The sequence below is a fragment of the Cinclus cinclus genome, chromosome 5 (genome assembly GCF_963662255.1).
Source record: "Cinclus cinclus chromosome 5, bCinCin1.1, whole genome shotgun sequence".
NCBI classification, from domain to species: Eukaryota; Metazoa; Chordata; class Aves; order Passeriformes; family Cinclidae; genus Cinclus; species Cinclus cinclus.
In genome coordinates, this window is record NC_085050.1 from 12504896 (window position 1) to 12531945 (window position 27050).

A 27050-nucleotide genomic window follows, 5' to 3' on the forward strand; every position below is an offset into this window, starting at 1 on the left:
TCAAATGTATTAGTGAACTCAAAAACTATCAGGAATATCGAGAAGGATGGTGCAGTGGTTTGTGACTGAGTTATACACAGGAGCACCTGTACTGCCACAGTCTTCTCATGTGACCTGAGATGAGTGCTCCAATATCTCCTACTGCTCTCTGTAGAAACATGAATCATTGCAACTCCAGGCAGCTGTAAAATTAGGTATAGAAGTACCTTAGAGCTCAGACACACAAATAATTGGGAGAGTAGTAAGAGCCAATTCAGGTAATAGTGCTATAGAAAAGCACCATGAAGACTGAAAGCTGTTTTTAAAGTCTGAGGAGTCTACACCACTGTGGAAGCAGAGTTACAGAAATCAGTGGACTGATTCCAACCCCACACATCACGTTGTGGCAGAGCTGAGAACAGAACCTGGCTTTCATTTCATACCACACCTTCTCATGCATGTCTTCCAAACTGCATTAGCCCTGATGGAGCAGATATTTGGTATAAAACTTTTGAGTGAAAGATAAAATAAATATTTCTTGCTCCACTGCTACCTGAGAATAAAGTATGCTTTGGGGAAAATTTGCACGTCACAGACTCGGGTTTAACACTGGATAGTTTTAGTGGAAATGCCCATTCTGTTTTTAAATCAGCACTACATACATAATGATATTTGTTAAAACAAGGAAGTATTTCACATGCATTCACCTCTGCTGCATTATTCAAAAATACTATGTTTACTTGAACCAAAAAAACCAAAGAAGTTACATCAACAACATGCCGTTATGTATTATGTGTTTGATTTATGATCTCACAAAGGAATAAGACATTTTTACCCTTTCACGTGCAGTTTTACTGTTCAAAATATTCTCGTGTTGCACATAATTTGTTCAAGTGTAAATTACAGTTAGCTAAAGAGGCAGGATGAATATTGGGTGGATTCTAGGTAGAGCTGACATCTGGTTTCTCACTACATCTGAGGAGTTTTAATTGCATGTATATGTGATTAATCCAAATACACTCAATAACCATTACCTGAAAGAACTTTGTCTCTCCTAGAGAAAAAATCCAGTTGAACGTGGCTAAAGCACAGGCATACACATGCTTTGAAGAATGACAAATAAAGCAGAGGCCGTTCTGGAAGAACTTGATAAGCTAAATACAGACTCCTTCCCTGGTTGAGTCCCACTGATTTATTTGAACTGTCCAGGGGTAGCCAAAACCAGAAGATGAGCACTAAGGCATTAAGAGGTGTACAGAAAAGCCATATTTTTAACACAATGATCTTTTCAACACACCAAGATTCATTCTCACTGATCTCAAGAAAAAACAGAAACAAGGAGATATGATGTGGCCATTAGCCAAGAAAACAGATTTTTATTTAATTCTGGCCCCTGTCTTCCAGGTCTGTTTTGGGGTGGTTTAATACTTCCTGTTTCTGTGAATCAGGAAAACAGAATAATAACGAAATCAAATTTCCTTCCAGATTTGGCCTGCATGGTTTAACCTGAGACTCACTGGATAGTACTGCTATTAGGATTTCAAACTAGTTCTGCAGTCTACTTTCTATGTCTGTCTACTTTTTGGATGCTCCAGCCTTTTCCAGGGAGAGCCACAGGCTGTGCTGGCAGAACCTCAGAAGATCTTAGCAGCCCTCAGATCTTGTTAAAATAGTGGCTGTCCTTCCACATAAAGCACATAGGATGAGTAACCAAGTATACACAGTCATATACATTCAATACTAATAATAAAACCCCTTGTTTGAATGGACATAGATAGGACAAACAAGAACAATGCCTAAAAATTAAATTAGGGGTCATAAATGGTTTGGGTAGTCATAAGGAGTCACATTCCATCATGCTCTGGAAGTGCACTAGTGAAGACAGACACTGCTTAAATTAAGGAAGAAATGAATTTCTGCTGACAGAATGATAAAGCCAGGCATGCCTTTGAAGTGAACAAAGAGTACAAATATGCATAGCTTCATAGGTTTCTGAGTAAAATAGGACATTACTATACATTATTTGACTGGGAAACTTACTAGTTAGATATACGTAACGAAAAGAGAAGTTTAAGAGCTGGTTTTAGCTCACTAATGATGAATCATTATGTTTCAAATCATATTTAGGAGCTTTGTATTTACATTGCATTACAATGTCTCAATTCTTCATTATTGAGTGTTTTAGTCTCAATATAAACTAACTATGTTGATATGTTTTTATAATTATTCAGATTTGATTTGCAATTAGACAGAATTTAGGATCTTTGTATGCAAAACAAATTTTATTTAAAATTCAGCTTTTTTTTGACTTTACAATGCATTTTAGTCTGATCATATTTGCATACTTCGCTTTCTTCAATCAAAGTGAAACACTTCTGTATTGTCAAGACTTTCATGTCAGAACTCTTGGCTGATCCAGAGTGGCTTTTCTCACAACAGTTCATTTCTGAATTTTGCTTCCTTGTGAAGCCAACTGCAGGATGGGATCTTTGGCTGGACTGCATCTCCCTTTCCCAGGTGTCCTCACAGCACCTGCATGACCTGTGCTTTGTTCCCTCTGAGCTGGTGGTGTGCTGGTTTACAATGGGAGTTGTAAACAGGTACAAGATCTGCATCTACAGAAGGGGATACAAGGATCACATTCCAATACCTTTGAAGAAGCATCACATCACAGAAATGTAGTCCAGCTTTGAACAGGGCCAGAAGGAAATCTGAAAAGGTAAACTTGAATTCCATTCAGACTTTCAAAACCAGCTTTGTTTTCCCAGCATAAAGATTAATTTTTGTCGAGGAAAACAACAGGATTTAATTTGGCAACAAGTTTAATTATCCATTAAAATTGTTTTCAGAGGAAAAGTCTGTTTCAAAACAAAACAAACAAAAAAAGAAAACAGTGTGGCAGAGACCCATGTTATCTTCCATGTATGTCACATTTCAAACAAGACATAGGGAAATCAATGTTTTCTCTTATTAAAATGGGGAGAAAATATCAGTACCAGGATATTGGAAAAACAGCAATGTAATTTTATTTATACCTCTCTTATTTCTATATTCTGTAAATAAATAGCTGATACCATAGATAAAAGAGTGGGCTAAAGAACATCTGCTGTCGTTCATTACAGAAATTCTGATTTCCTCATGTTGGTCCTCCTACAAGGCAGTACTTCACATGAATTTAGCTACACATTTGATGAAATTCTCAGAATATTTAGACCATGCATGGTTTGTTCATCCAAAGCAGTGCCAGCATCATGGGGTTCTACACTGTAATTAGTGAAATTCACCTCACACCACATTGCTTAAAATGAGTGGGGTTTTCCCTAAATGGCTGGGGAATTTTCTGAATGTGTTAGTTAATATGAATACTGGAAAGAACTAAAACAGCCTACTGTTTTTCAAAATGCTATAAAAACAGACCAGAAGAATTTGGTGAATCAGCTAATAATTTACGCTGTTACAGAACAAGCATGTGTTGCCACTACCAGAAGTAAAATTGAAATTCTAAAGAAAATTAGCATTTGAAAGTAACCAAGCTGCTGAGTAAAAAAGATCTTAGGACTGATTCTCAAAACTCTTCTTCCTTTTTAATTCTGTAAAAGAACATAATTGTATTTCTAATGCTACTCCCTACAAGCTGAAGAGAAAAAAAAAAAAAAAGATGAAATTTTGCATTCACAAGTGAACTGTGGCTCCTTGGTAAACAAGAATCTGTTTGAACCCAGGATCAAATGAAAATTTCCCTCCAGAGCTGCTTATACCCCAAATAAGCCAAATTAAAGTGATACTGCCATTAAATTCATCTATTCTGAAAAATGTATCAGGCAGCTACCTGAAGCCTGTAAAACAAAGTTTGGATAAGTAGAACAGACTGCAAATCATTGCAGCTTTTCTCTGAAGGAAGTTTAAACTGAAACTGCTGAATGCCATCCCACAATCTCCAGACCTTGTCTGGGAAATTGGAGGACTATCACAAAGCCAGAAATCGAGAAAAGACACCTGATGCTTTCAGGGATGTGGGTGTCATCTTCTGTGAGCCACTGGAAGGGATTTTTTTGGCAGCCACTGGAGTCAGGACAGCCTTACAGCTGTAACCTGCAGTAGGATTTTGGTCTAAGAACTCAGCAGTCAGTTTTTGCCTGAAGTCTACTGAAAGGTTGCCCTGTGGTACCCTGGTAAGGGCTTCACCAGGAGCATCAGTGACTCCAGGTGTTGCTGGTATCATTATCCTGTGAAAAAAACAAAAAATTCTTGTTCTGTGGAAGGTGTGAGGATGTTTAGCTGCTGCTTTGCTCCACAAAAATTTTAACCCAGATCGGATGAAATTAGCCATTCTTTCTGAAGAATTGAGCACCTATTTAGCACAAATAGGTGTTTGATGGCAAAGATTAATTTGATTAGTTTGATGGCAAAGATTAATGGCTCAGAAGAGCTCTTGTGGCTGCTTCTCTCCCCCACAGTATTTCTTAGGAGCATTAGATTTTAAAAATAAAGTTAATTTTCTTATCTTTATGCCTCTTTAAAACTAGTCCAAATTTTTACCATAACAATTCCTAATTGGAGATTTTATTGTGCTGCCTCTGTCTTCAGACAGGTTATTCTGTTTCAGAGGCATACAGCAGTACTCTCAGGTGGCTGGGGGGAAAAAAGAGTAACTGAAAAGACAATTCTTGCCTGTGATGGTTTGTGTGAGCAAATGCAGGAGGAGGTGAGAGAAAAAACCATTCTTTTAAATAAATAATCTCAGTCTGAAGGATACAAAGCAATATGAAAGTTCTGTTCCTATGAGTAAGGATGTGATTTCAGCTCCAATGAAAGCAAACAGAAAGTTACCTAGTTTTGGAGTCTTTCTCATCATTTTGCTTTGTGCCTTCTCTCCATTTTTCATCTTTGTTATTGGAGAAGGAAAAGAAAGAACTACAAAATCAAAAGGTCTTCACCTATCTCAGCTGAAATGAAAAATTTCTGAGTATTGATTCATGATGATTTCTGCTTCACTATTATTGCTGTGTCCATTTAGAGTGAGTGCATTTTTTATTTTTTTCTGAAATAAGAACATTTCAAGAAATTCTCCTTTTCAACTTGCTTTTGGCTTTTCACAGGAAAGATTTCTATTTTCATACAGCCTAATAATGAGAGGAAGTAGACAATATTTATATTTTCCATCATCAGAAGCCTGTGCTTTAGGCCCTACACCATACCAAATATTTCTCAAAGGCCACCTCACCGACTGTATTTTAGTCCTTTATAAACCTTTTCATGTGATTTCATGATGTGAGCACATGATCGTCCAGGAAAAGACTTGTTCTTTGAAAAACTGACAAGAAAATGAGGCAGTCACAGAGACACCATGCCTGGCATGCTGCAGACAGCAGGAACAGAGGAGGGCACAAGCACCCATTTTGATGGCAGTATGGGTGTTTAGACTGGATTCAGCTCATTGTGACACCTTGTGATACCCCTAGGAAGCTGCTTTGGTTAGAAGTCTAGTTGCAAGGGCAGTGAAATGAGAGGGTCACCTTCACAGGGAAGTTATAATGCTTATTAGTACAGCATTTGTGTATTTTATTTTAACAGGAATTGCTTTATATCAAAGCAGAGATCAAAATCTGATCCCTGCCATGTGTATACTGACACCAGTATTTGCATTTTCCCTCAAACATAAGTGAACACAGGCAATAAAGACTAAACTATCTGCTAAGCATGTCTTTTGACTGTGAGGGCAATTCCAGGGAGGCAACCAATTAACTTTCTGCAAATAAGTAAGAATAATAGTAAACATCCTATGTCAGAAAAATTTAAGATAATGCGAGGTTCAATTACTATTATTTGAAGGCAAAGTTACTCATTAAAATTAATGAGGAGGTCAAATATTGCTGTCAGAGCTTGGCAGAAGATATAAGGAACATGAAATATGTGTATCATTGCAAAAAAGTCGTCTGGATAATCTAGTAGGGATCAAGCCCAAATTTGTGGCCTGTGCTCATCGGCAGTGTAGTACAAAACAGGAAAGAATGAATATCTATTTAATGTCACCACTCACTATGTGAGCTGCAAAAAAATTAGCACAGACAATGATATGTTTTAGTTGTCTTTTTTGGGGGATAATGTAAGATCTTCAGAAATCCTGATGATGACTAATGGTACAGGCAATTACCAACGTGAAGCTCCCTTGATAAATACCTAATATTTAAAACAGCAGCAGCTGAGACAGCTTAAAAGGAAAAAGAGACAAAATATGACAGTGGCAAGCATGAATGGAGGATAACATTACAAAAAGTCAATTAAATTTATGATAATTTCTGTCCCAGGATGCCATCAATTGAAAGGCAAGTTCAGAAAGGGGTAGAACTAGCACATAGTGAAGGCACAAAGTGGGAAAGACTCAGACTGTGACTTCTCAGAGAGATCTGTGCAGAGCTGACCCTTTGCAGGGCAAGCACAAATAACACTTTTAATACTACCTCCATGCCCATGGAGGTGGAAGGTCACTGACCTGATCAGTCTGACAATGTGATACCATGGACTGACAATGAGAATTGGAATGTTTGTGATCAGCTGTCAGCCCACGTGGTCTTGACTGTGTGGGTCAGTTTAGTGTAATCCTTCAGCAGCATAATTTCAAAGCAGACCTTTCCAACGTCTCATTCTGTTATGATGTCTGGTTAAACATACATCAACTGAGCTAAAAAAAAACCCAAACCAAATTGACTTCAAATACATAGGCTTTTACTATTAGATTTAATAGAAAAGCAAAAGGAATTTGGAGTGCCAAATCTATCACTCTTTTTCAACAAAGAGCAAATAGCAATAGATTGTTGTGAAAAGCCTGTAGCAGCTGATCACAGATTTTAAATATTGTTTTTTAACTCAGTGCTATGAGAAATGTCATCAGAGGCCAGATGTTCCTCTGGATGGACTGAAATATGGTAACAATCCTCACCTTCGATAAATAACAGATATTGATGTCTGGAAATGACCAGATGATCACAGCCTGAATAACACAATCCTGAAGTCAGAAGAGATTTGCTACTATTTGAAAGATCACCCAGCATTGTAGGCATGTTCACTTCTTGTGCCCAGGATTCAGTGTGACAGGGCATGTGAAGCTGGCCCCACATGAAAATGGACATGCCATGCTATGGTTCTATGAAAGAACCTGATACTCTCTCTATTTAGACTGGCACTGAAGCTAAGTGACATGAATAACTGGAATTATTAGTTTGTTATTAGGTCTGATGAACTGGCTAACAATGGAACTTTTTGAAGTCCATAGCACTGGCCTCACTGTCACAGGGAGATGATCAGGATTTAGTCAGTGCCAAATCTCCAGTATAACCAGAGGTTAGTTTTTCATAACAGAGCTGTTTCAGCTGTTTCTATGTTCTGCTAGCAGATAGCATTCAGGTAACCTATTTTCCAGGAGAAAGGTTTCTTTTCATTGATTCACTTGGCTTAGTGGAAAGTAATTGGAATTTCTCATCCGTGTATCTTATTACAACCAGCAATTTACAAAATTCTACTATTATAAACCCACAAGTCAGTGAATTATGTTTTAGATCAGTGAAAGTGTCAATTAAAGATCCCTTTTTGTTGCCATGAAGAGAGTTCTGTTTTGTGACAGGACAGAGATTTGGTTCGGAAAAGCTGTTAACTCAGTAGCACCACTGGAAACATCAGAAGTCATCAAGGAACAACTGAATTGATGTACTGGCCCTTATCACTGCCAGTGAATAGCAGGGAAGCCTCTGTGAGTCTCCATACTTTCCAGAGCTCTTCCAAGAGACGATGACATGGAAACTAAGGAGAAAAGTTTCAAGACTTGCTCCAATGTTAAATGTAAGGCCTTTGTTAAGTGATCAAACATAGCATCATTTTGTTGAGAAAAGAGAGATTCTGATTGACCATGTTGTTCTCTTATGGATGAGCTGACAAAAACAATCTCTGAAATCATTGCAAGGAGAAACAGATTGACAGGTATAAGCAGCAGAAAAGATACTCCTTGAGAAAATGTATTGCTACAATATAGAAAATCTGAATTTCACTTTACTGTAATAGACTTCCCTGTGAGATCAGGATACACATAATAGACTATGAAGCATCTTTTTCAGCTGGAAAGTGGGAATATTCACCTTCCTCACAGTTTCTATGAAAATAACCTCATTAATAACTGAACTGGAAGGCTCTCTGAGGGAAGTTGCTATGGGAATAAAATGTCAAATATCAGTGTACCAAACCATTTTCTCCTGCAGTAAAATTTATCAGAGTCATCCCCAGGTGAAGGAAAATTATTTAAATTAAGTTAACAACAAAATCCTCGGTGAGGCATCCACCAATCTTATCAATGTAAAGGTCTCTGTAATTCCAAACATGCCAGAGAAAGTTAATAAACCACTTTGCTCTCAGCTCCTCAGGGCAGTGGCTCTGAAAGCACTGGGGCTGCAAAAAATGAGTCCTGGTGCTATGTTAATGGGAGGTGGGGAACCCATGTGAAGAGGATTTTACTCAAACACCTAGAGACAGTATGAGTTGCTCTCTTTTCCTTCTAAATTGAGAACCCAATACATGAGTCTCTCCAGGACTGAATCTTGAAGAATTATCTCTTCTATTTTTAACCACAACTACAAATTAAATACTTGGAGTGAGTAAAGTCACTAAAGACCAGAATTATTCCCATTTCAATTGGGATTGCCTCCCATTTAGTGATTTTAAACTAAACCATCACCATGGGCTTCAAAGGAATGATACCAGTTCTAACTAGCAGCAGAAGTATGCCTGAAGTGTCCCTGCCTGCTCCAGCTGCAGAGTGGCACATCCCAGGTACAGCCTGGGCTGTGGGATCAGCTGCAGGCACTGGGGTTGCACAGCAATAGCTGTGGGTAGAATAGGGACTGTAAACAGGAAAAGCTGCTTCTCATCATGGAAAAGAAAGCAATATTTAATTAAAATAACAACAAATGTAGTGAGTACATTTAAGGGCCAGATCTCCACTACAGGAGAATTATAGAAAATTTCAAGTATTCCATTACTGCCTGACCACAAAGTAGCACCTCAGAGTCCAACAGACTCTAGATACCTCTTAAACTGGCCAGACTTCCTTTGACTGCTTAAATAAAAGACACAACATACTTTTAAGAGGGCTGACCTCCTCCATTAATTCTGTCTGTTAGTCTACCCATAGTTATCCACCATCTGCAGTTAAATGACTTTCACTATGACATTCACAAATTACTTTCAGCACTCAAGTTGCATTTCATTCACAGGTCTTGCGAGTGTTTTAAACAATGTTCTTAGAAAAATAATAAAATCCATTTTAGAGATGGAACCTCAAATCCCAGCCTGTGAGGTTGTAAAGGCACTGACCCAAACTCATCTTGACGTTCTGATTTTTAGTTATCTGACGCCAGGAAGAAGCTTCTTTTTGATTCTAGCTAGGGCTATAATAGTTCACTGTGTGAATCATCTTCTTGCATAAGAACCACTCCACTTTCTCTGCCATTTTGGAGTAAAGCAGGTCTCACAATTTTTTTTAACCTACATGCTCCAGACTAAACTAGTGTTGATCAAGCATGATCAGTTTTTTCTGACTTCACATGAAATTATATCCTGAGCTATTAGTTATCATTAACATCTTTGTACACATCACTTTTTCTGGTTGTTTCTCTTCAAGGTGGCATAGAAAGGGTAGGAGGAAAAAACTAATTATAATAGCTATATTTAATTAATTAAAATCTTCCATAATTTCATTGCAATGCATATTTCTTCATCTCAGTGTTTAGAGAGAAGTATTTGATGATGGAATGGGTAGTTTTTCTATGCAGACTGAAAAAATAGGTTGACTGCTATACACAAAATGACCACGTAAATGTAGAAGTTTTTTTTACTTGGAGTTGATTATTCATTCTCTCATCGTTGTGCTTCTTACCTCTGGGAAGTCCTTGTATACTTATTTACAAGTTATTTATAAGTATGCTTATACATAGTAATTACTCCACAAGCAATTACTCCAAAGCTGATAGGACCATTCATTGCAGAAAACAGCAAATATGAATAAAAAAGCAGGTACTTTATCTTATCTATCCACTACTAAGATTAGGAGTTGTCCTTGTTTCAGCAGGAATAGAGTTAATTTTCTTCTTTGTATCTGTTAGAGTGTTGCTCATTATCATTATTATCATCATTGTTGTAATTTACTTTATTTCAATTATATACTTAACTCAACCCACATGTTTTACTTTACTTTGAATCTCCTCTCTATCCAGCTGGGAAGGGGGGCAGAGTGAGCAAGCAGGTGTGTGGTACTTAGTTGCCATCTGAGAGTAAAACCAGGACTGAAGTGAAATATTACATAAAGAATATGTTCATAAAGAACATAAGTTCTAATTTTAACCACAGAAGTTATTATGTGAAAAGCACAAACAAATAGTGAGCTGCAGAGGATAAAACTGCTCAATGTAGCAGAAGGCTTGTTAGTGCCTGAAACATTCAGTGGCACTAAATGTGCTTATACCAGTTCTGTATAATCACAGAAACAGAACCTCAAATAAGTTTAATTATAGATGTTAGATGACAATAATGAATACTGGTGACTCAGTTCTAGAGTTCCCCACTGCATACATTGTTGGGGTTTTTTTTTATGCAACTAAAATATATATTTTTAAAAATCTGTGTATATATAGAGAAAAAGAGGGAGAGAGATATATAATCTCTAAAATATATGTATATTTATATTATAATTTCTTAACTGAAATAAAATGGCAAACCAGAGTATCAGAGCCTCTTCTGGCTGTCTATGAAAATGATATAAAACAACCTTGGCTTCTTCACAGTACAGAATGGAAAGCTTTCAACATAGCAAAAAATATTGTGCGGGTTTTTTTTTGGTTTTTTTTAAATTTATTTACAGGTTGTGAAAAGGACTGGAAATCAACTTGGTCTCACTAAAGAACAGAAGAAACATTCTATACAACAGTAGCCAGCAATCTTTCTTGAGTGATCTGCTGGGGTGTATTCTTCTTTCCCAAACTGGAATGTAGCGCTTTAGGAACATCTTTACACTATCCAGGACGTGCTGTCATTCAAAAATTCAGGATGTCATTGATCCACATATGTCTGTGGATCACAAGGTGTATATGAACTATTGGAGGAAGGTTAGAGGGCTGAGAGCAGTCTGCAGTTGCTCTCAAGGATTTGTACGCCCAGGGAAGCATTTAAAATTCTCTGCATCTCACAGCTGAGAAACCTGAATGCCACAATCTTTTCTCTGTAGTGGACAGCTACAACAGTGAATGGGCCATCTTCTGTTAAGGCATTTTAAAACCCATGACTGTGCTTCATCCAACACTGCTGAGACAGACTGATGGCTCCTGGCTCAGGAGCATCAATGACCTGAAGTCAAGGCAGCACTCAGCCTAAGTGCTTGAAACCACTGAAAACTTGGTATCTCTTCACTGACACATATTGCTTAATCTTTTCTAAACGCAGGCATAACCTCTCACTCAGAAAAGCCTTGTGAAACCCATCCAGAGAGCAGATGCTATCCTAACAACAGCTGGAACTTGCCTAGCCACCAGACAGGCTCCACTTGGATGTCCTGCCTCCCACAGCCACCGCCAACACCTGTAAACCTTGTGCCCAGTCCTTTTCCCAAACTATAATTTTAAAACATAAAGAGGGAAAAAAAGAGGACAAAATAGACTGGGTGATTGTAAATAACTTTTTTTGCTATTTTGAAGCTGCTCAGGCAGCCTTACAACAGCTGCTCTCTTCTCCTGTTCATCAAAAGAGAGCTCACTAAATCCAAAAGAAAAATGATTGCCCTGTGTGGATCAACAGCAAGTGTTAACTACTCTGTGACTACTTTCTAGCAAAATCGCACAGCATTTATTGCTGACAATTCTGTTCAATAAAGATCAATGAATCCTTCCAGAAAGCCTTTCAATACTGAGCTTTTTATGGAGAATTCCACACTAAAAATGTATTTCTCTATCTAAAGTACTTTTCATCTGCTATTATTATTTGCACCATTAAAAAACACTAGTTTAATAACTTGGCTTAAAAACTTGAGCAAGAGATCTGAAAGACACGTCACTGGGCAGGAAAAGATGTGGCAATAAGGGCATAATTGCCCTACAGTTACTGAAAAATCACATGCAAGGCTGGGCAGAGAAGAATCTCATGAATTTGCATAAAACTTCTGGCTAATCTGTTCCTCATGTTACATCCAAACCAATCTCAAGAAAAGCTAAGTTGGTTTTACAGCAATTCCCCACACATAAGATTGTATTTCTGTAGTTTTCACATGCTAAAGGAGTCAAATACGGTCTGAGCTTAAGTGAATGACTTTTTCTACTTCTCAAAATGATCTTTGGATGATCTCTTGTTGTTTGACTTCAAGCTCTGTGTAGCAGTTCACAGTGCTTAAGATGTGGTATTGTCCCAAGAGCATTTGCAGGCTTTACAATTTGGACAAAGATTTATCTAAGCCTTACCCCAAAAGGCACAAAATCAATCTTCATAACATAATGTGAAAGCAATCCAGGGGGAAGTGGAAGATAGTTTCAGAAAAGTGTGAAGGACGTTCAGAAGGCTGACAGTGATTTTGTGATTATATTGCATCTTGGTTTTAATAAGGTTGCTAAGAACAGTTCTCATTGCTCAGCAAGGGAGGTAGAACGATCTCAAAAGGAAATAATAATTACTGGAAGGATTAACTCAGTTTGCATTTTTATATCTTAAATAAGGGGCAGAAGGTGTTCCCTTATCACTGCAAAAATAGGAAAAAGAAGGGAAGTGGTTTTTGTCCACTGCAGCAGATTACCTTGGAGTATATTTATCTTACTAAATACAACAGTCCTTCTTACACAGAACAGTGTTAACAATAGAATGATGAAGTCAGTGCTCTATTTTATTCAGTATCATACCAAGCAAAAAGTGACAAGGCAGAAAAGCACATCAGGTGTATAACTTACCTAAATGTTTCCAAATTTCACAGAACTAGAATTTATGTTTATTTCTTAAAGAAAAAGAAAAAAATAAAGAAAATGAGAAAGTGGGAATAAACACAAAATCAATATTACCAGATAGAAGTTAAAAGTACTGATTTGATCCATATTTTGAGACAGACAAGCAAACTGTAGGATAGATTTCATTAATATATCTAAACCAGCTTTTTTCAAAATAGACCAAAATAGAAAATGTTTAATGAATTATAAACCAGAAAATTTCATATTATGTTGTGATACTATAAAGAAAATATTTATGGGAATATAAAATTTTGGAAATGAATTTCAGATTCATCAACCATGTTCAGTCATCATTAGAGTCTCAAAAACCTGTATAAATAAGCTACCACCAACCCTAGAAATGTTTTCTAAGAAGCATCCTTCAATTTAAAAAGAAAATCCCTTTGTCTTAATTGTGGGATGAATGAAACATAGGTGTCTACATTGTACTTAATACCCATAGCATAAAATCCAATACAACATTTCTAAGAACAAAAGCATTACAGTGTCTGATACTTTTGTGTCAAGACCTGTGACAGCAATCAATAGAAAGGGTGTGTAGGAAAAAAACTGATTATAAAGAAACTTCCATTAGTTGTAGCACAAATAAATCTTATGCAAAACTGGAAGTAGAACCTTGATGGACTGATTACCAGTAAAATAAACTGAAACCAAAGAACAATACAATTTTTTATGTTAGAAAAGGCCTTCAAGATCTTTGAGCCCAACCATAAACCTAACACTGCCAAGTCCACCACTAAACCATGTCCATAAGGGCCCAATCTCCAGTAACCTTTCCTTGGCAGGTTGGAAAATACAGAAAGCTGATAGTCTTTAGACGAGAGGGGGTAACTAACAAGATTTTTACAAACACCTTTTTGCAGAGTTTGAATTTCCAGTGATTGAAACCAGAACTGTCCAGTGACCTCACAAATCCCAGCCTTTCCATTCAGACTGTTTCATTTACTTATAAAAATATACATGTTGATGAGAGTCAAAGTGGAAATGAAGGAATTAAAATGAGGTCAAACTGAGCATGTGAGAGACAGCTGCATGTAAATAAGTCTTCTATTATTGGAGTGGAAAATAACTTATCTGGGAACAAAAGGAAGGAAGTCCTAATTTCTGTGATACAAAAGTACAACCCTACTCATATCCTTGTTGATGGATATTTGAGGTGAATGCTGGCTGCCTAAGGGAATAGACCAATATATAATATTGAGGTTTTCTTGAGGACAAGCTGAATACACGTCACATGCAGTGCTTTCATTCTATTTGTCAGATTTTAGTGAGGAATCTGAAAGGGAAAGCCTGGTACTACTCACCAATGAACAGATACCTTTTTTTCTTTCCTCTTTCCTCCAGAAATGTGTGTTTTACAAAGGTACAGTTCTATAGTGTAGTCTATAAATAGTATATACTGGCCTAACTATAAAACTGTACTGTATAAATGTAAAATTTGAACAGTATAATGTTAATTTCTAAGACTTTAAAATTAAACAAAAGGATGTTCCATCAAATACTGTATTAAGAGAATCAGTTCTAGGTCCTGATGAACATATTTATGCTCAACACCCTTTTTTAGTACTGAGAAGGCAGGGGCATCTTGGTCCCACCTGTGCTCATTGGCTGATACAGTGTGATTTGAACATACATTTCTGATAAAGAAAACAGTCTCCTGGGATTAAGTGCAGCCAAATAAAAACCACTGTTATTCTTTAAAACATTTTATGGATTAGAGACTGAACCCTAGAAAGTAAGCCAACTTTGTTCTTCTTTAACCATAGGGGGGAAAAAACAAGATATTTGCCTGTTCTCTTTTTCAAAGACCCTGTATTTGCTATTCATGACTGATTTTCACTGAGTCCAAGGAAACTCAGAGTATGATTTAGTAAAGAAAGCAACTTCTATTGAGCTCTTCAGTTTTTCATGTTTGCATAATCTTTTACTTTTTCCCGTTGCAGGGAAGCTTACATATACACACACATACACAGTGTTCGAAAGCACAACAGCAAATTAGGCAACACTTCAACAAAGGCCTACATTAGGCAGTAAATAATGCCACTCAAGATAATCAATTTAACTGGGTCGTGAAACTAAACTAACTTGTGTTCAAGAGAGAGCACAACCTCTGATGTGCACACTGCTGTTCCTCCCCCTCCAAAAAGTCCAGGCTTTTCCTGCTGAGTTTGGTGAGTGTCCCATACTTCTTGTTCCTCCCCCTCATATGTTTTACCCTGATAAGATGCTGTGGAGCTCCTCTACCAGACTGAACTAGAAGTTTTCCTTTTTAATTGAATATTGCCTAAGAATTTTAACTTTTGATTGATTGATCTCAGTAGAAACCTTTTCTCTTCCACAGCTTTCCCACCATCTCAGCATTAGCTCACTCTGGCTAAGTCAAAATGTTGTGAAACCCCCAAAGTAACTTGACATTCTTTCCTCTATTCCACCCTTCAGTGCTTAGTCACAGGTGTCACTGCCCACCAGGTTTTGCTTCAGGAAGGTTTCACCTTCTGCTTTCTCAAGCTTGATTTTTTAATGAGAAACCTAGAAAAGAGTGAGTCTTGTGCTTGGCCAACAAAACTCTGCCTTCTTTGGTTTCATGCCCACATTCAGAAAACACTGTACAAAGACAGTTCTGGTAAGACAGTTCTCTGAGCATCTATGAAGATCATAATTCCTTACCATGTTTTTTTCCCAAATATTTTCTTGGCCATTTTTTAATTCAGTCAAGTACAACATTTCCAGGCTGAACTTCATTCAGTATGGTACCCAAGGCTCACAAAAAACTGCATCCTCCCCCACCCAGTAGCTACTGCTGGTTTTGTAACCCACATTCACACATCCACATCAAGGAATTCTTTCACTTTCATGCCAAGTGCTCTCCATGACTCAGTGTCACACTGCAGCCAGGTGGGATGAGGTAGATCTGTTTCCCCTTTTCCTATGGGAAGCTGTCAGATCTTTCGAACTCTACTGGAAGTGAAGTCAGTATTGAGCAGTAGAGTCAGTTCAATATCTCTGTACATTTGAAAGCCATTTGTCTTGGGATAAAACAAAACATGTACTTCTCAGATTGCCACCCCTTGACACCATTCAGCTTTTCCAGTCTTCCAGAACCCAGATCTCTGAAAGCCTGCTCTTTGGCACAGAAAACAAAAGCCTTGAAGGAGCAAATCCTTCTCACTGCAAGCAACAGCTTTGGGCAGGGATGGGAGAAAATGTCTGAATCTGTGAAGGAGGGATTGTAAAAGCAATGATGTTGAGACTGAGATAATAATCTGGCTTTCTGAGTTTATTTCACAGTCAGAATTTTCCTTGATCTTGAATAGGAGTCTCCATGCTTACTTTGCTCAATGCTTGGTTAACTGTGAATTATTTATACTTCCTGATTCACAAAAAGGCTATCCTGATATCCAGGCACACTACGTAACACATATTGCAACATGGGTAAGATGCTATCTGTCCTGAGCACTTCCTCAGTAACAAGCCAACAAGAAATTCCTTAACATCCTTAGAGTTCAGTGTCATGCCAACCACTTCTGTAAATTTTGGAAGTCTACAAAAGCAGCATCAATTACTTCCATGATGCCTTTGTTCAAGATGGAAGTCCTGACAAGGATATTTCCATTGAAGCAGAAAACTAAATCTTGGAATTGTGGTAAATACTATTAGGAGGGATCTGAAAAATTTATCTGGACCATCTCTAAGATATTGCAGGCAGACATTTTGTTGAATCTGGGTGATGTAAAGTTAAGTACAACTGACAAATACTTCAGCTGTTCCCCGAAAGGATCTTTGTTTTAATCCTGACAGTGTGAGGTAAATTTGATATTGCACAACATTTTTAGGATATTCAAATGGTGGAACAGAGATGCAGCTCATTTGAGATAGCAAGAAGCTAAGATGAAAGTGCCAGATTCATTTTCTTTGGAGGTCCCTGTAAAAAAGGAAAACCGGATACAGTATTAAACTTCACCTACAATTATCATTTCATGTCCACATAAAGTGGACACAAGAGGTCCTCATTATTTGTGTGCACTGTACCAAAGCCCGAGTCAGGAAAGTGAGGGCTGATGGTGATGGCAATGACACAATATTCCTTCTGAACCTCCTTGGACACAGACCATGTGTCAACAGCAGTCTGGCATTTGGTGTGGCTACCTGAAATTATCATATTGTTTTGTGCTCCCCTTTCTGTCTGTATTCTCCCACTGTCTCATATCATGCTGCAGGTGTGAGCTCTACACTGATCTGTTTTGTTCTGTGTTTGTACAGACACTGGTATTAGGGTTTCTGAACTGTGTTGCACTACACATAATGATGATCTCCTCTCTAACGTTTAATAAATAGAAAATAAAACTGCATAAAATTCAACGCGGTCATAAAACAAAGTATAGAGAAATCCAATCTGGATCTAATTTAACTAAAACACTTATAGTCAGCATAAAAGAATGGCTTTGACAGCTGCAGTTTTCAACAGAACTGCCTTTGAGCAGTTTTTAAATCACATTTTGGTACTCTTATCCAATTCAGTTCAAAAGGGAATATTTATCTTTGCAAGGAAAAAATTAAAATGCAAGGTAACACACCATAGAACTTCCATGGACAAACTAAAAATCCAGCAGAAATACTGATCCCACATGATGTTCACTACTCTCTCTAACAAAAGGTATTTAGGTTCCAACCCTTTATTTAACTGTTCTTTAGGGCTGTATTTTCTGAAACAAGTAGTTTGAAAAGAGTGTGTTATTATGCTCGTGATCCGAGTTGTTTGCAGCAGCTCTATGACTGCATCAGACATTGTCCATTATAGCTGTGTGGCAGCAGGATGATGAGCACCATCATATCACTGACAATCACTGGACACTGCACACTCTGTTCTCGATCTGACTCATTTTGACATCTAACCATTGCTTTAAAGTGGTTCCAAGCAAAACTCTTATTTGTCATTTTTCCCTATGTCACCTTATAGTTCTTCAGCTTTCACTGCACTTATACATAAACTCAGCCATTATGCTCAGATCTGAATCCATACTAATTGCAGGCATTTTTCTTAGGCTCTTTATCTGGGTTTTAGGCTTTTAGTACAAGTCCTTTCAGCAGCTGGCCATTTAATAATGATGTTTTCTGACACTCGCCAACAATTTTAAATCCTTCATTTAAGCTGAAGGCTTTTCCAAAAAGGCGAGGCAGAAATAAATTTTAAGTCACAACTTCAAATTGGAAGATTAACACCAGAGGACAGATGCTATATTCTCCAGTACACAAGATTTCCATTGAGCTCTGTAGTTATGACACTGCAGCAGAACAAAGCCTTATGGCTCAGGCAAGGCACTGGGACTTCAGCACTTCCTTGGAGTAGATTCATAAGCACTACAGTGAATCAGGTTCTGGCCATGGAGAATAAGCAAGGAGTGTTGCTATGCCTCATTTCCCACATAAAAGAGTACACTTCTGAGGTGCAGCCTGTCCCAATGACCTCCACAGAGGGGTGTTCGAGCTCTGCAGCTTCAGGATGCACAGTGGAAGGTTCTCTGGAAATAGATATTTACTTTAAATGTAAAGACATGTATGACAAAAACAAAACCTAGCTCTTTGAAACTTCAGTATACTTATTTCTAAAGGTAACTGTAGCAAAGCTGACTTTTTAAGCCCCAAAGACAACTTCCATATCACTTGGCAGAACCAACTTCTAACATTTTGTTTCTTATCCTTTCCCCTGTAACTTCCACCACAATGCAGGCAAATGCGTTATTCCTGTTTGATAGTAGTAATATCTCTCCTGAGTCAGCTCTTTTCTAAATTACTCTTTTTGACTATTTCATTTTCACACTTTGAATATGATTGAAATTTTAACGAAACACAGTCAAGCAAATTCAGCAGAAAGACACTCTTTGCAGTCACTAGGTTATTGCTAATATATTCATTACTTGTGATATTTACTGAGAATTTGCATGGTGCATTTACCAATGGTGAATATTAGCCTTACGCTTCTATTGCCATTCTTGTGAATATATTGCTATTTTTGAAGAGTGGAACATGAGGAAAAATGTACTTATTTACTCTCCTGATAGTAGCATTGGATATACATATTCAGGAGAGGGTAGCTCTTATGAGAACAGGAAATACACAAGGCAAAGAGAGTCAGGTTCCTTTGCTTCAGTAGTATTAACCAAAATAAAACTGTTTTCCTTTCACCTGAGTTGACTATACAATTTATACATTTAAAATGTCTGAAAAAATGTTATAGTTCCACACCATATAAGGATCTAGCTTTGGTAAGAGGTAATGATGCTGCACAACACCAGACCTAGCTCTCTATCCAACCTGCACAGCAATAACAATCAACAAATGAAACATATTTTTCTATATCTTTAGCCACAGTACAAGGTTTAGGCAAACAAAGGGCTCTGTTGCCCGGATTATTCCTAGCTGTTGTTGTGCCTTAACCTAGACTAAGAAGAAAAAATGAGATAAATACAGCATGGTTTTACCAGAATTTTTTGCATATGAGTAACCAGACATTTCTCCTTGATGACAAACTTATTTTGTAGGTTATAGAGTTGGCTTAAATTTAATTTTTCTCAGTTTCAGTGGAATGAGATATAAGAAAGTATAAGCAAATTTGAGTAAGATGGTGAGAAACTGACAAAAGACAAGGTGGGCATCTGTGCTGCTTTTGGCTGGGATAGCATTAAATTTCTTCAGAGCATCTAGTGTGGGGCTGTGTTTGGGATTTGTGCTGGAAACAGTGCTGGTAGCTCAGGGATGTTTTAGCTATTGCTGAGCAGCACTTCCACAGAGCCAAGGCCTTTTCTGTCCATCATCCCACCAGTGAGGAGGCTGGGGGTGCACAAGGAGCTGGGAGGGGGCACAGCCAGGACAGCTGACCCCAGCTGACCAGGGATATCCCACACCTCATCCCACACTGTATGGCTTCATGCTCACTATATAAAGCTGGGTGAAGAAGAAGGAAGGAGAAACATTTGGTGTGATGGCATTTGTCTTCCCAAGTCACCATCACATGTGATGGGCCCTGCTCTCCTGGCTATGGCTGAACACTGCCTGCCCCTGGGAAGCAGGGAATTTCCCCCGGGAAGTGAATGGATTCCTTGTTTTGCACTGTTTGTGAGCACAGCTTTTGTTTTCCCTATTAAATTGTCTTTATCTCAACCCATGAACTTTGTCACTTTTATTCTTCCGATTCTGTCCCTCATCCCACCTGGGGGGAGTGAGCAAGTGGCTGTGTGAGCTGCTGCTTGGGGTTAAAACATGGCAGTAACACAGGACAAAGTATTATTAGAAATTGGAAATATGAGGGTGGCAGGGGTTAACAGCAGAGAAGATTAAGTCTGGATATGATCCAGCTGAATACTTACACAGTGTTCAGTGGTCTTGTTCACTAACTTGGAGCTGATCAGAGTGATCATAATTTAAAATATTGTATAAAGAAGAATCACAGTGTTGCAAGGAAAGCAGTGATCATCTCTGAGACTATGAATAATAGACATGGACCAAAATTCAGTCCTGCAAAAAGCCATGTACATAGGAACACCAACAATTTCTAATGTGGATTGGAGTTCATCAGTGGAAATTACTGAGCAGGGCACTGACCACAGGGTGACACAGCTATCTACATGGTGTAACAATAAAAAGGGCATATGTAATTATAGGCTGCACTAGAACTTATTTCCAGTTGAGAAAGGGATGGGTTTTTTTCCAACACAGCATCCTGGTGAAAACTCACCGACGAGTCCATGTATCATTTGGGTTATCTGTGTGAAACCAAGACAGGTTCAAATGTGCACAGATGCAGGGCACAGGAAATGAGAAAGCAGTAGAAATAATAGAAAAACAGAAACGGTTTCACTACAAATCAAAGAGTAAGAGGGGATATTTTTTCTGTCTAGTAAAGCCCCAGAATAATCCTGGAGAGGGACAGCACTTTAAACTAACAAAAACTTGAATTAAACACAAACTTTATAAGTAGGTTAAGAAAGCTAGTCAGGAAGACAGATGTTTCTAACCATTCAAAGAGTGAAATTCTGGAAGATCCTTCTATTAAAAGTGGAACACAGAACTAATGTAGCTGGTAAAAACAGTATGCTTTACTACTTATAAAAATATTAGTGTATGATAATGATATATTGTACTGGCTGTAATAACTGGGGACTAGCAGCATGCAGTTCAGGCTTCTGGTTCTATATAGAATATTTTTTCTATTATCCTGAGCATGGAGAGAAGTCTACATACAGCTTACAGTTTTTACATCTACTCAATGGATGAGCACCTCTTCTCATCAGAAAGTAAGAGTTGTAACTCTGGAACAGACATCCCGTACGCTTGTCAGGCAGCACCTGGGTACTCCTCACACATTATTCCCATATATTTGTTTATTAACTAATACACTGAATAACTTTTTTCCTAAGATTTCCAGAGTGATGATAAATGGCTTCAAAACCTTACTTCCAAAATTCATCTTTTATTCTACATTCATCATAACCATGCTTGAATATAAAATGGCAATATATTTTTTCTGCTCATTTTTATAATTTTAAGAGGCAGCCATGACATTATACACAATACACTAAATAGATTAGTTTCCAATATTCCTACATCTTCAAGCACAACTTACCTATTCCAGTTCTCTATTAACTGATTGTCATTCTTGAGCAATTTTACCATCTCAAGAAACAAATGCACTTTCTCTTGTTATACTTTCTCATTATCTTTCTTTTTTTTAAATACATATTGAATCCAATATTGTGGGAAATGGTGACTTTTATAGCTAGTAGTGGGAATATGAAAAAATCAGCTTCATTTTGTATTAAATTCTGTAAGATACATTTTTAAAGAGGAGATAATTCCCCATAATTCCCCATAGGTACTTGGGAAAATGCCATCCTGAATAATATTTTGTAAGTACTATTGGAAATTGGTTATTGTTTAAAAAGCAATGGACTCTTCTGAACTAGATGGTTGTGCCAAAAAAAATATCTTAAGAGGAATAAAATATTATGTTAGGAATAATCATAATGAGGAGAACCACATCAGAACAAAACAAAACCATGCAAAGAATAAATAATGACCTAACTGAAGTCCATAAATACGTCATGTGCTTTTTTTATTAGTTGTTAATAATGGTTACATTGCAGAAATGTTTTCTGGATGGAAAGAGAACTAAGTGCCATGAAGGCGTTTCTGCAGTAATTGACTATTGAACTTTGTTCATGTTGTTCAGAAACTGATCACAGTTTTGTACCATGGGAAAAAAAAAAAAAAAGGTGGCAATAATTCATGGAAACTGCTAACTCAAGGGAGCCCAATTAGAAGTCTTCAAAGGCAGGAACATGAGTATCTTTTTACGTTAGGGTGTCAAGACAAGATTAACATCATGCTTTCACTCTGGAGCATTTCTTAGTGAGCTACATCAAGGTTTACAACACCAGTTGTGCACGGTTGAGACTTTTCCTAGGGGGAGGTGAGGGGGGTTCTTTCTCACTTGTGTGTTTATACAGCATGACCTATGGTGAAGGTCTGAAATGTTTTATCAGTACAAGAAAACAGCAGCTATGACTTCACAGCACACAGAAGGTAAACAATCTGTCCCATTTCCCACAGAAACAAAGGAATGCTGTCGACCACACCTCATCATGATTTGCCAAGGAGTAGGAAGTAGTAATCTCATTTTAAATGTGAGTAAAGATATAATCGCTCTTTCAAGCACTTTACATGCATTTGGAAGTTTCCACCTACTAGCAAAACAATGCAAATATCTCCATGTGCCCTGAACATACAGGGCAGAATACACATGTATTTGACTTGCTATGAAACCCAGGAAGCCAAAACAATGTGAGCCTATTACAGCACAATCACTTCCTAATAAAATATATTTTATTATTATATTTCCCCAGGAACTTCTGGGGAAGTTCCTCAAAATTAAGCACCCATTCTCCATATTGGCAGCAACATCTATCCCGTAAGTAATGTTAAAAACATTTTTATGTTAATATACAAATATCTGCTTTCTAAGAGTGCTATGTTCTCTCTGCTCAATACCCAAAATTATTTTAATTGAAATGCATTCACATAATTCAAATTAAATACAGTCTACGTTGGAAAATTACATTTAAATGCATAAAGAGCAAAGAAACTCCACATTTTAGGCAAACTTTTCCATTACCTTCCAGAAACTTTACATGACACACTTTCTTATGACATATTATCTAGGTAGGGAGTAGAAACTCGGAGTAATAGAATGTGCTAAAAAAAAAAAAAGTTTCAGAAAGTAAAGGCGATGGAAGAAGTATAAAGTAAGAGAGACATCACCATTTAAACCAGGCAGGTGGGCAAAGAGACGACTATACTAACTAAAAACGCGGGCATCCATCTCAAAAACGATGCCCATTCATAAACGCAGGTTTGAAGTTACCTGCCATGTGCTGAAACCCCAGCAGGCGATGTGCTAGACTTGAGCCCGTGCCTAAAAGCAGCCACCCGCTCTCTGGGTGAGGACGGCTGGACAAAGGCGGGCTCTGTGTCCCGCCGCTCCCCGGGCAGCGCTCCCGCGGGGCGATCCGCGGCTCCGCACGGAGCGGGGCCGGACCCGCCCGGCCGGAGGAGCCGCGGCCCCGGCAGCGCTCCCGCGGGGCGCGGTTCGGCACCGCGGACAGCTCCGCACTCACCGTCCTCGTTCTCGTCGAAGACGGGCGCCCTGTGGGAGTGGCCGCCCCCCATGTTATTCCGCGGCCGGCTCCGCATCCCCCGCCGCCAGCATCCCGCGGGGCGCGCCGGCCGCACCCCGGCAACGGGGCAGCTGCCCGCCCGCAGCCTGGCCGGGCCGGCCCGGCCGGGGGAGCCTCCGCAGGGCTAGCAGTCACCCTGCGACATGAGAGCGATCCGTCTGCCCCTGGCAGAGACCGCTGTGCCTGGCGCGCACCGACTCGGCCCTCGTCTCATCGCGGAGGGGCAGGGAGGGGAGGGAGGGAGTTAGGGGAGGAGAGAGGGAAGGAGGGGGGAGGGAGGGAGGGAGGAAGGAGGCGGAGGTCCTGCTGCTGGTGGCTTTTGGTAAGCGGTAAAAGCTGGATCTACCTGGATCCTCGCGGATCCTCCCTCCCCCGCTTTCCCTCCTCCCGGAGCTCCACTGGGGAGCGCGGGGTCCCCGCTCCTGCCCCGGCAGCGGGGCCGGCCCCGCACCCTGCCCTGCCCTGCCCTGCCCTGCCCTGCCCGCCCCCCCGGCGGCGATGTCTGACGGGCAGTGGGTGCAGAGCTGCTCCTGCCCCGCCCGGGCTGGCGGCCGCGGGTGCCCATCGCTCCCGAGGCGCGGCAGAGGCGGGAGGGTGAACGCTGCCCTGGGTCCAGACGGCTTTTCGATTTGCCTCCCTACTGCGAGGGAGCGCTCATGGCCGGCAGCCCGGAGGGACAGCGGCCGGCTGACCGAAGTTCGCCGAGTTTACAAAGTGGTAAAAAGAAGCAAAGGCAGCGGCTCCCTCCCGTTCCCCCCGCGGGGCGGCCCCGGGAGCGCGGGCGGGGCGGGCGGGGCGGCGCGGGGCAGCCCGGCACCGCAGCGCCACCTGCCGCCCGCAGCGGGCAGCGCCCCCGGGGAACGGCCGTGTCCGGGGGGCCTGCGGGACTGGGGAGAGGGTGGGGATGGACACGGGAAAGTACATGTGTGTGCGTGTGTATACACCTGTGTGAGTGGGGATGGACACGGGAAAGTACATGTGTGTGCGTGTGTATACACCTGTGTGAGTGGGGATGGACACGGGAAAGTACATGTGTGTGCGTGTGTATACACCTGTGTGAGTGGGGATGGACACGGGAAAGTACATGTGTGTGCGTGTGTATACACCTGTGTGAGTGGGGATGGACACGGGAAAGTACATGTGTGTGCGTGTGTATACACCTGTGTGAGTGGGGATGGACACGGGAAAGTACATGTGTGTGCGTGTGTATACACCTGTGTGAGTGGGGATGGACACGGGAAAGTACATGTGTGTGCGTGTGTATACACCTGTGTGAGTGGGGATGGACACGGGAAAGTACATGTGTGTGCGTGTGTATACACCTGTGTGAGTGGGGATGGACACGGGAAAGTACATGTGTGTGCGTGTGTATACACCTGTGTGAGTGGGGATGGGCACGGGAAAGTACATGTGTGTGCGTGTGTATACACCTGTGTGAGTGGGGATGGACACGGGAAAGTACATGTGTGTGCGTGTGTATACACCTGTGTGAGTGGGGATGGGCACGGGAAAGTACATGTGTGTGCGTGTGTATACACCTGTGTGAGTGGGGATGGGCACGGGAAAGTACATGTGTGTGCGTGTGTATACACCTGTGTGAGTGGGGATGGACACGGGAAAGTACATGTGTGTGCGTGTGTATACACCTGTGTGAGTGGAGATGGGCACGGGAAAGTACATGTGTGTGCGTGTGTATACACCTGTGTGAGTGGGGATGGACACGGGAAAGTACATGTGTGTGCGTGTGTATACACCTGTGTGAGTGGGGATGGACACGGGAAAGTACATGTGTGTGCGTGTGTATACACCTGTGTGAGTGGGGATGGACACGGGAAAGTACATGTGTGTGTGTGTGTGTACACCTGTGTGAGAGTGTGTGTGTGTGTGTGTCTGTGTTTGTGTGTGGAGATGGATATGGATATGTGTATGTGTACATGCATACATGTGTTTTTCTGGAAATCACTCCCTTCTAAAAGTGCGTTAGGGAAAACTGCCAGCATCGGTAAGGGATAACACGGATCACTTGCCATGTAGCAAACAATGAGAGCTTTCTAGGCTTGCTGTTGATATTTATAGACAGAAATAGCTGTATCACTACCTTACAAAAATTCTACCATTAGCAACTTCTGAGGTGAAGTGGAAATAATTGCATTTGGCGCTTCCTCCAAAGGGAAACAGGTAAAAAAAATAAATATCTATATTAATATTGTATCCAGGTCAAATCTTTGGAGTTCCTGCAGGGGAAGAAAAAGAAAATCAAGTGGAAGTTGCATTTTTTGCAACTTCTTCAGAGTTCAATGGGGAGAAGAGGGAGTAGGAATAGAAGCCTGAAGCCAGGGTATATCTATCTATATCATCTATATCTATCTATATCTGTCTATATCTCTATCTATCTCTATCTATCTCTATATCTATATATCTATATCTATATCTATATCTATATCTATATCTATATCTATATCTCTAGGCAGAAAGGCTTTACCATTCTCTTGTAATATTTACCACCCTTCTTTCAGTATAGCTGTTCAGAAAAGCCCAAGAACAAATGCTACAAGAACAGAACTTTGAGTCTCTTTGCGTATGATTTTTACCTGCCTGAGTTACTCCCATCACCTGTCTTTGAACCCTTTATAATGCTGCTATAACCTCTCTGGGAAAGGCTTAAATTAGACTTAAATGAAGTGGGTAAGATCCTCTGCTGTGTGACTGAGAACTTAGGGCTTGCAGCCTCTACAAACCCAGATAAATTCAGACATAGTGATATTTTTTACAGTAAGTAGACATGGACATATTGTACCACCTGCTGATGTCCTTAATTTAAATTATTTTGTTTACCATTATTTCCATATGAAAGCACTTGCAAAATGGGGAAGCTTTCAAAACTTTGACCCACGATTATTCTTCTAAAATGGAGTCTGGTAAGCATGACTTACTCTTTGTTATTCTTTGCTTTATTACTCACCCATTCAAAGATGTAGTCACCCAGTCAGAAGCAGAAATCATGTCATGTTACTGACTTTGTGTTCCTTTAGCCAGAAGACAGCAGTAGTACTTAGAAATCAGAGACCTTCAGCTCTCTTCTGGGTTAACTAGCCAACATAGTACTTGATGTTAATCCATTTTCTTTAGCAAGGAGAACAAGGAGAACTGCACTTACATTTCAGCTGATAAGAGTTACCTTCTGCCTGAGCCAAGGGCTTACATCCCGTAAATCTGACTGCTTCAATTCGCTTGGAAGTGTTTTAAAGTGACCTTCCAAGTAACATGAGGAACTAGTTTGCCAGTAAGTCCCCAGGCTGATCATTTTACACAAAATGAA

The 27050-nt window shown here is 39.8% G+C and overlaps 1 protein-coding gene across 1 annotated transcript in view; it reads right to left on the reverse strand.

Moving 5' to 3' along the window:
- Positions 1-23747, reverse strand: part of STK32B (serine/threonine kinase 32B) — a 156678-nt gene extending 132931 nt beyond the window's left edge. The window contains exon 1 of the mRNA XM_062493372.1: positions 23672-23747. Within this exon, the coding sequence (XP_062349356.1) occupies positions 23672-23747 (76 nt within the window). The remainder of the gene's footprint in view (positions 1-23671) is intronic.
- Positions 23748-27050: the final 3303 nt, after the last annotated feature.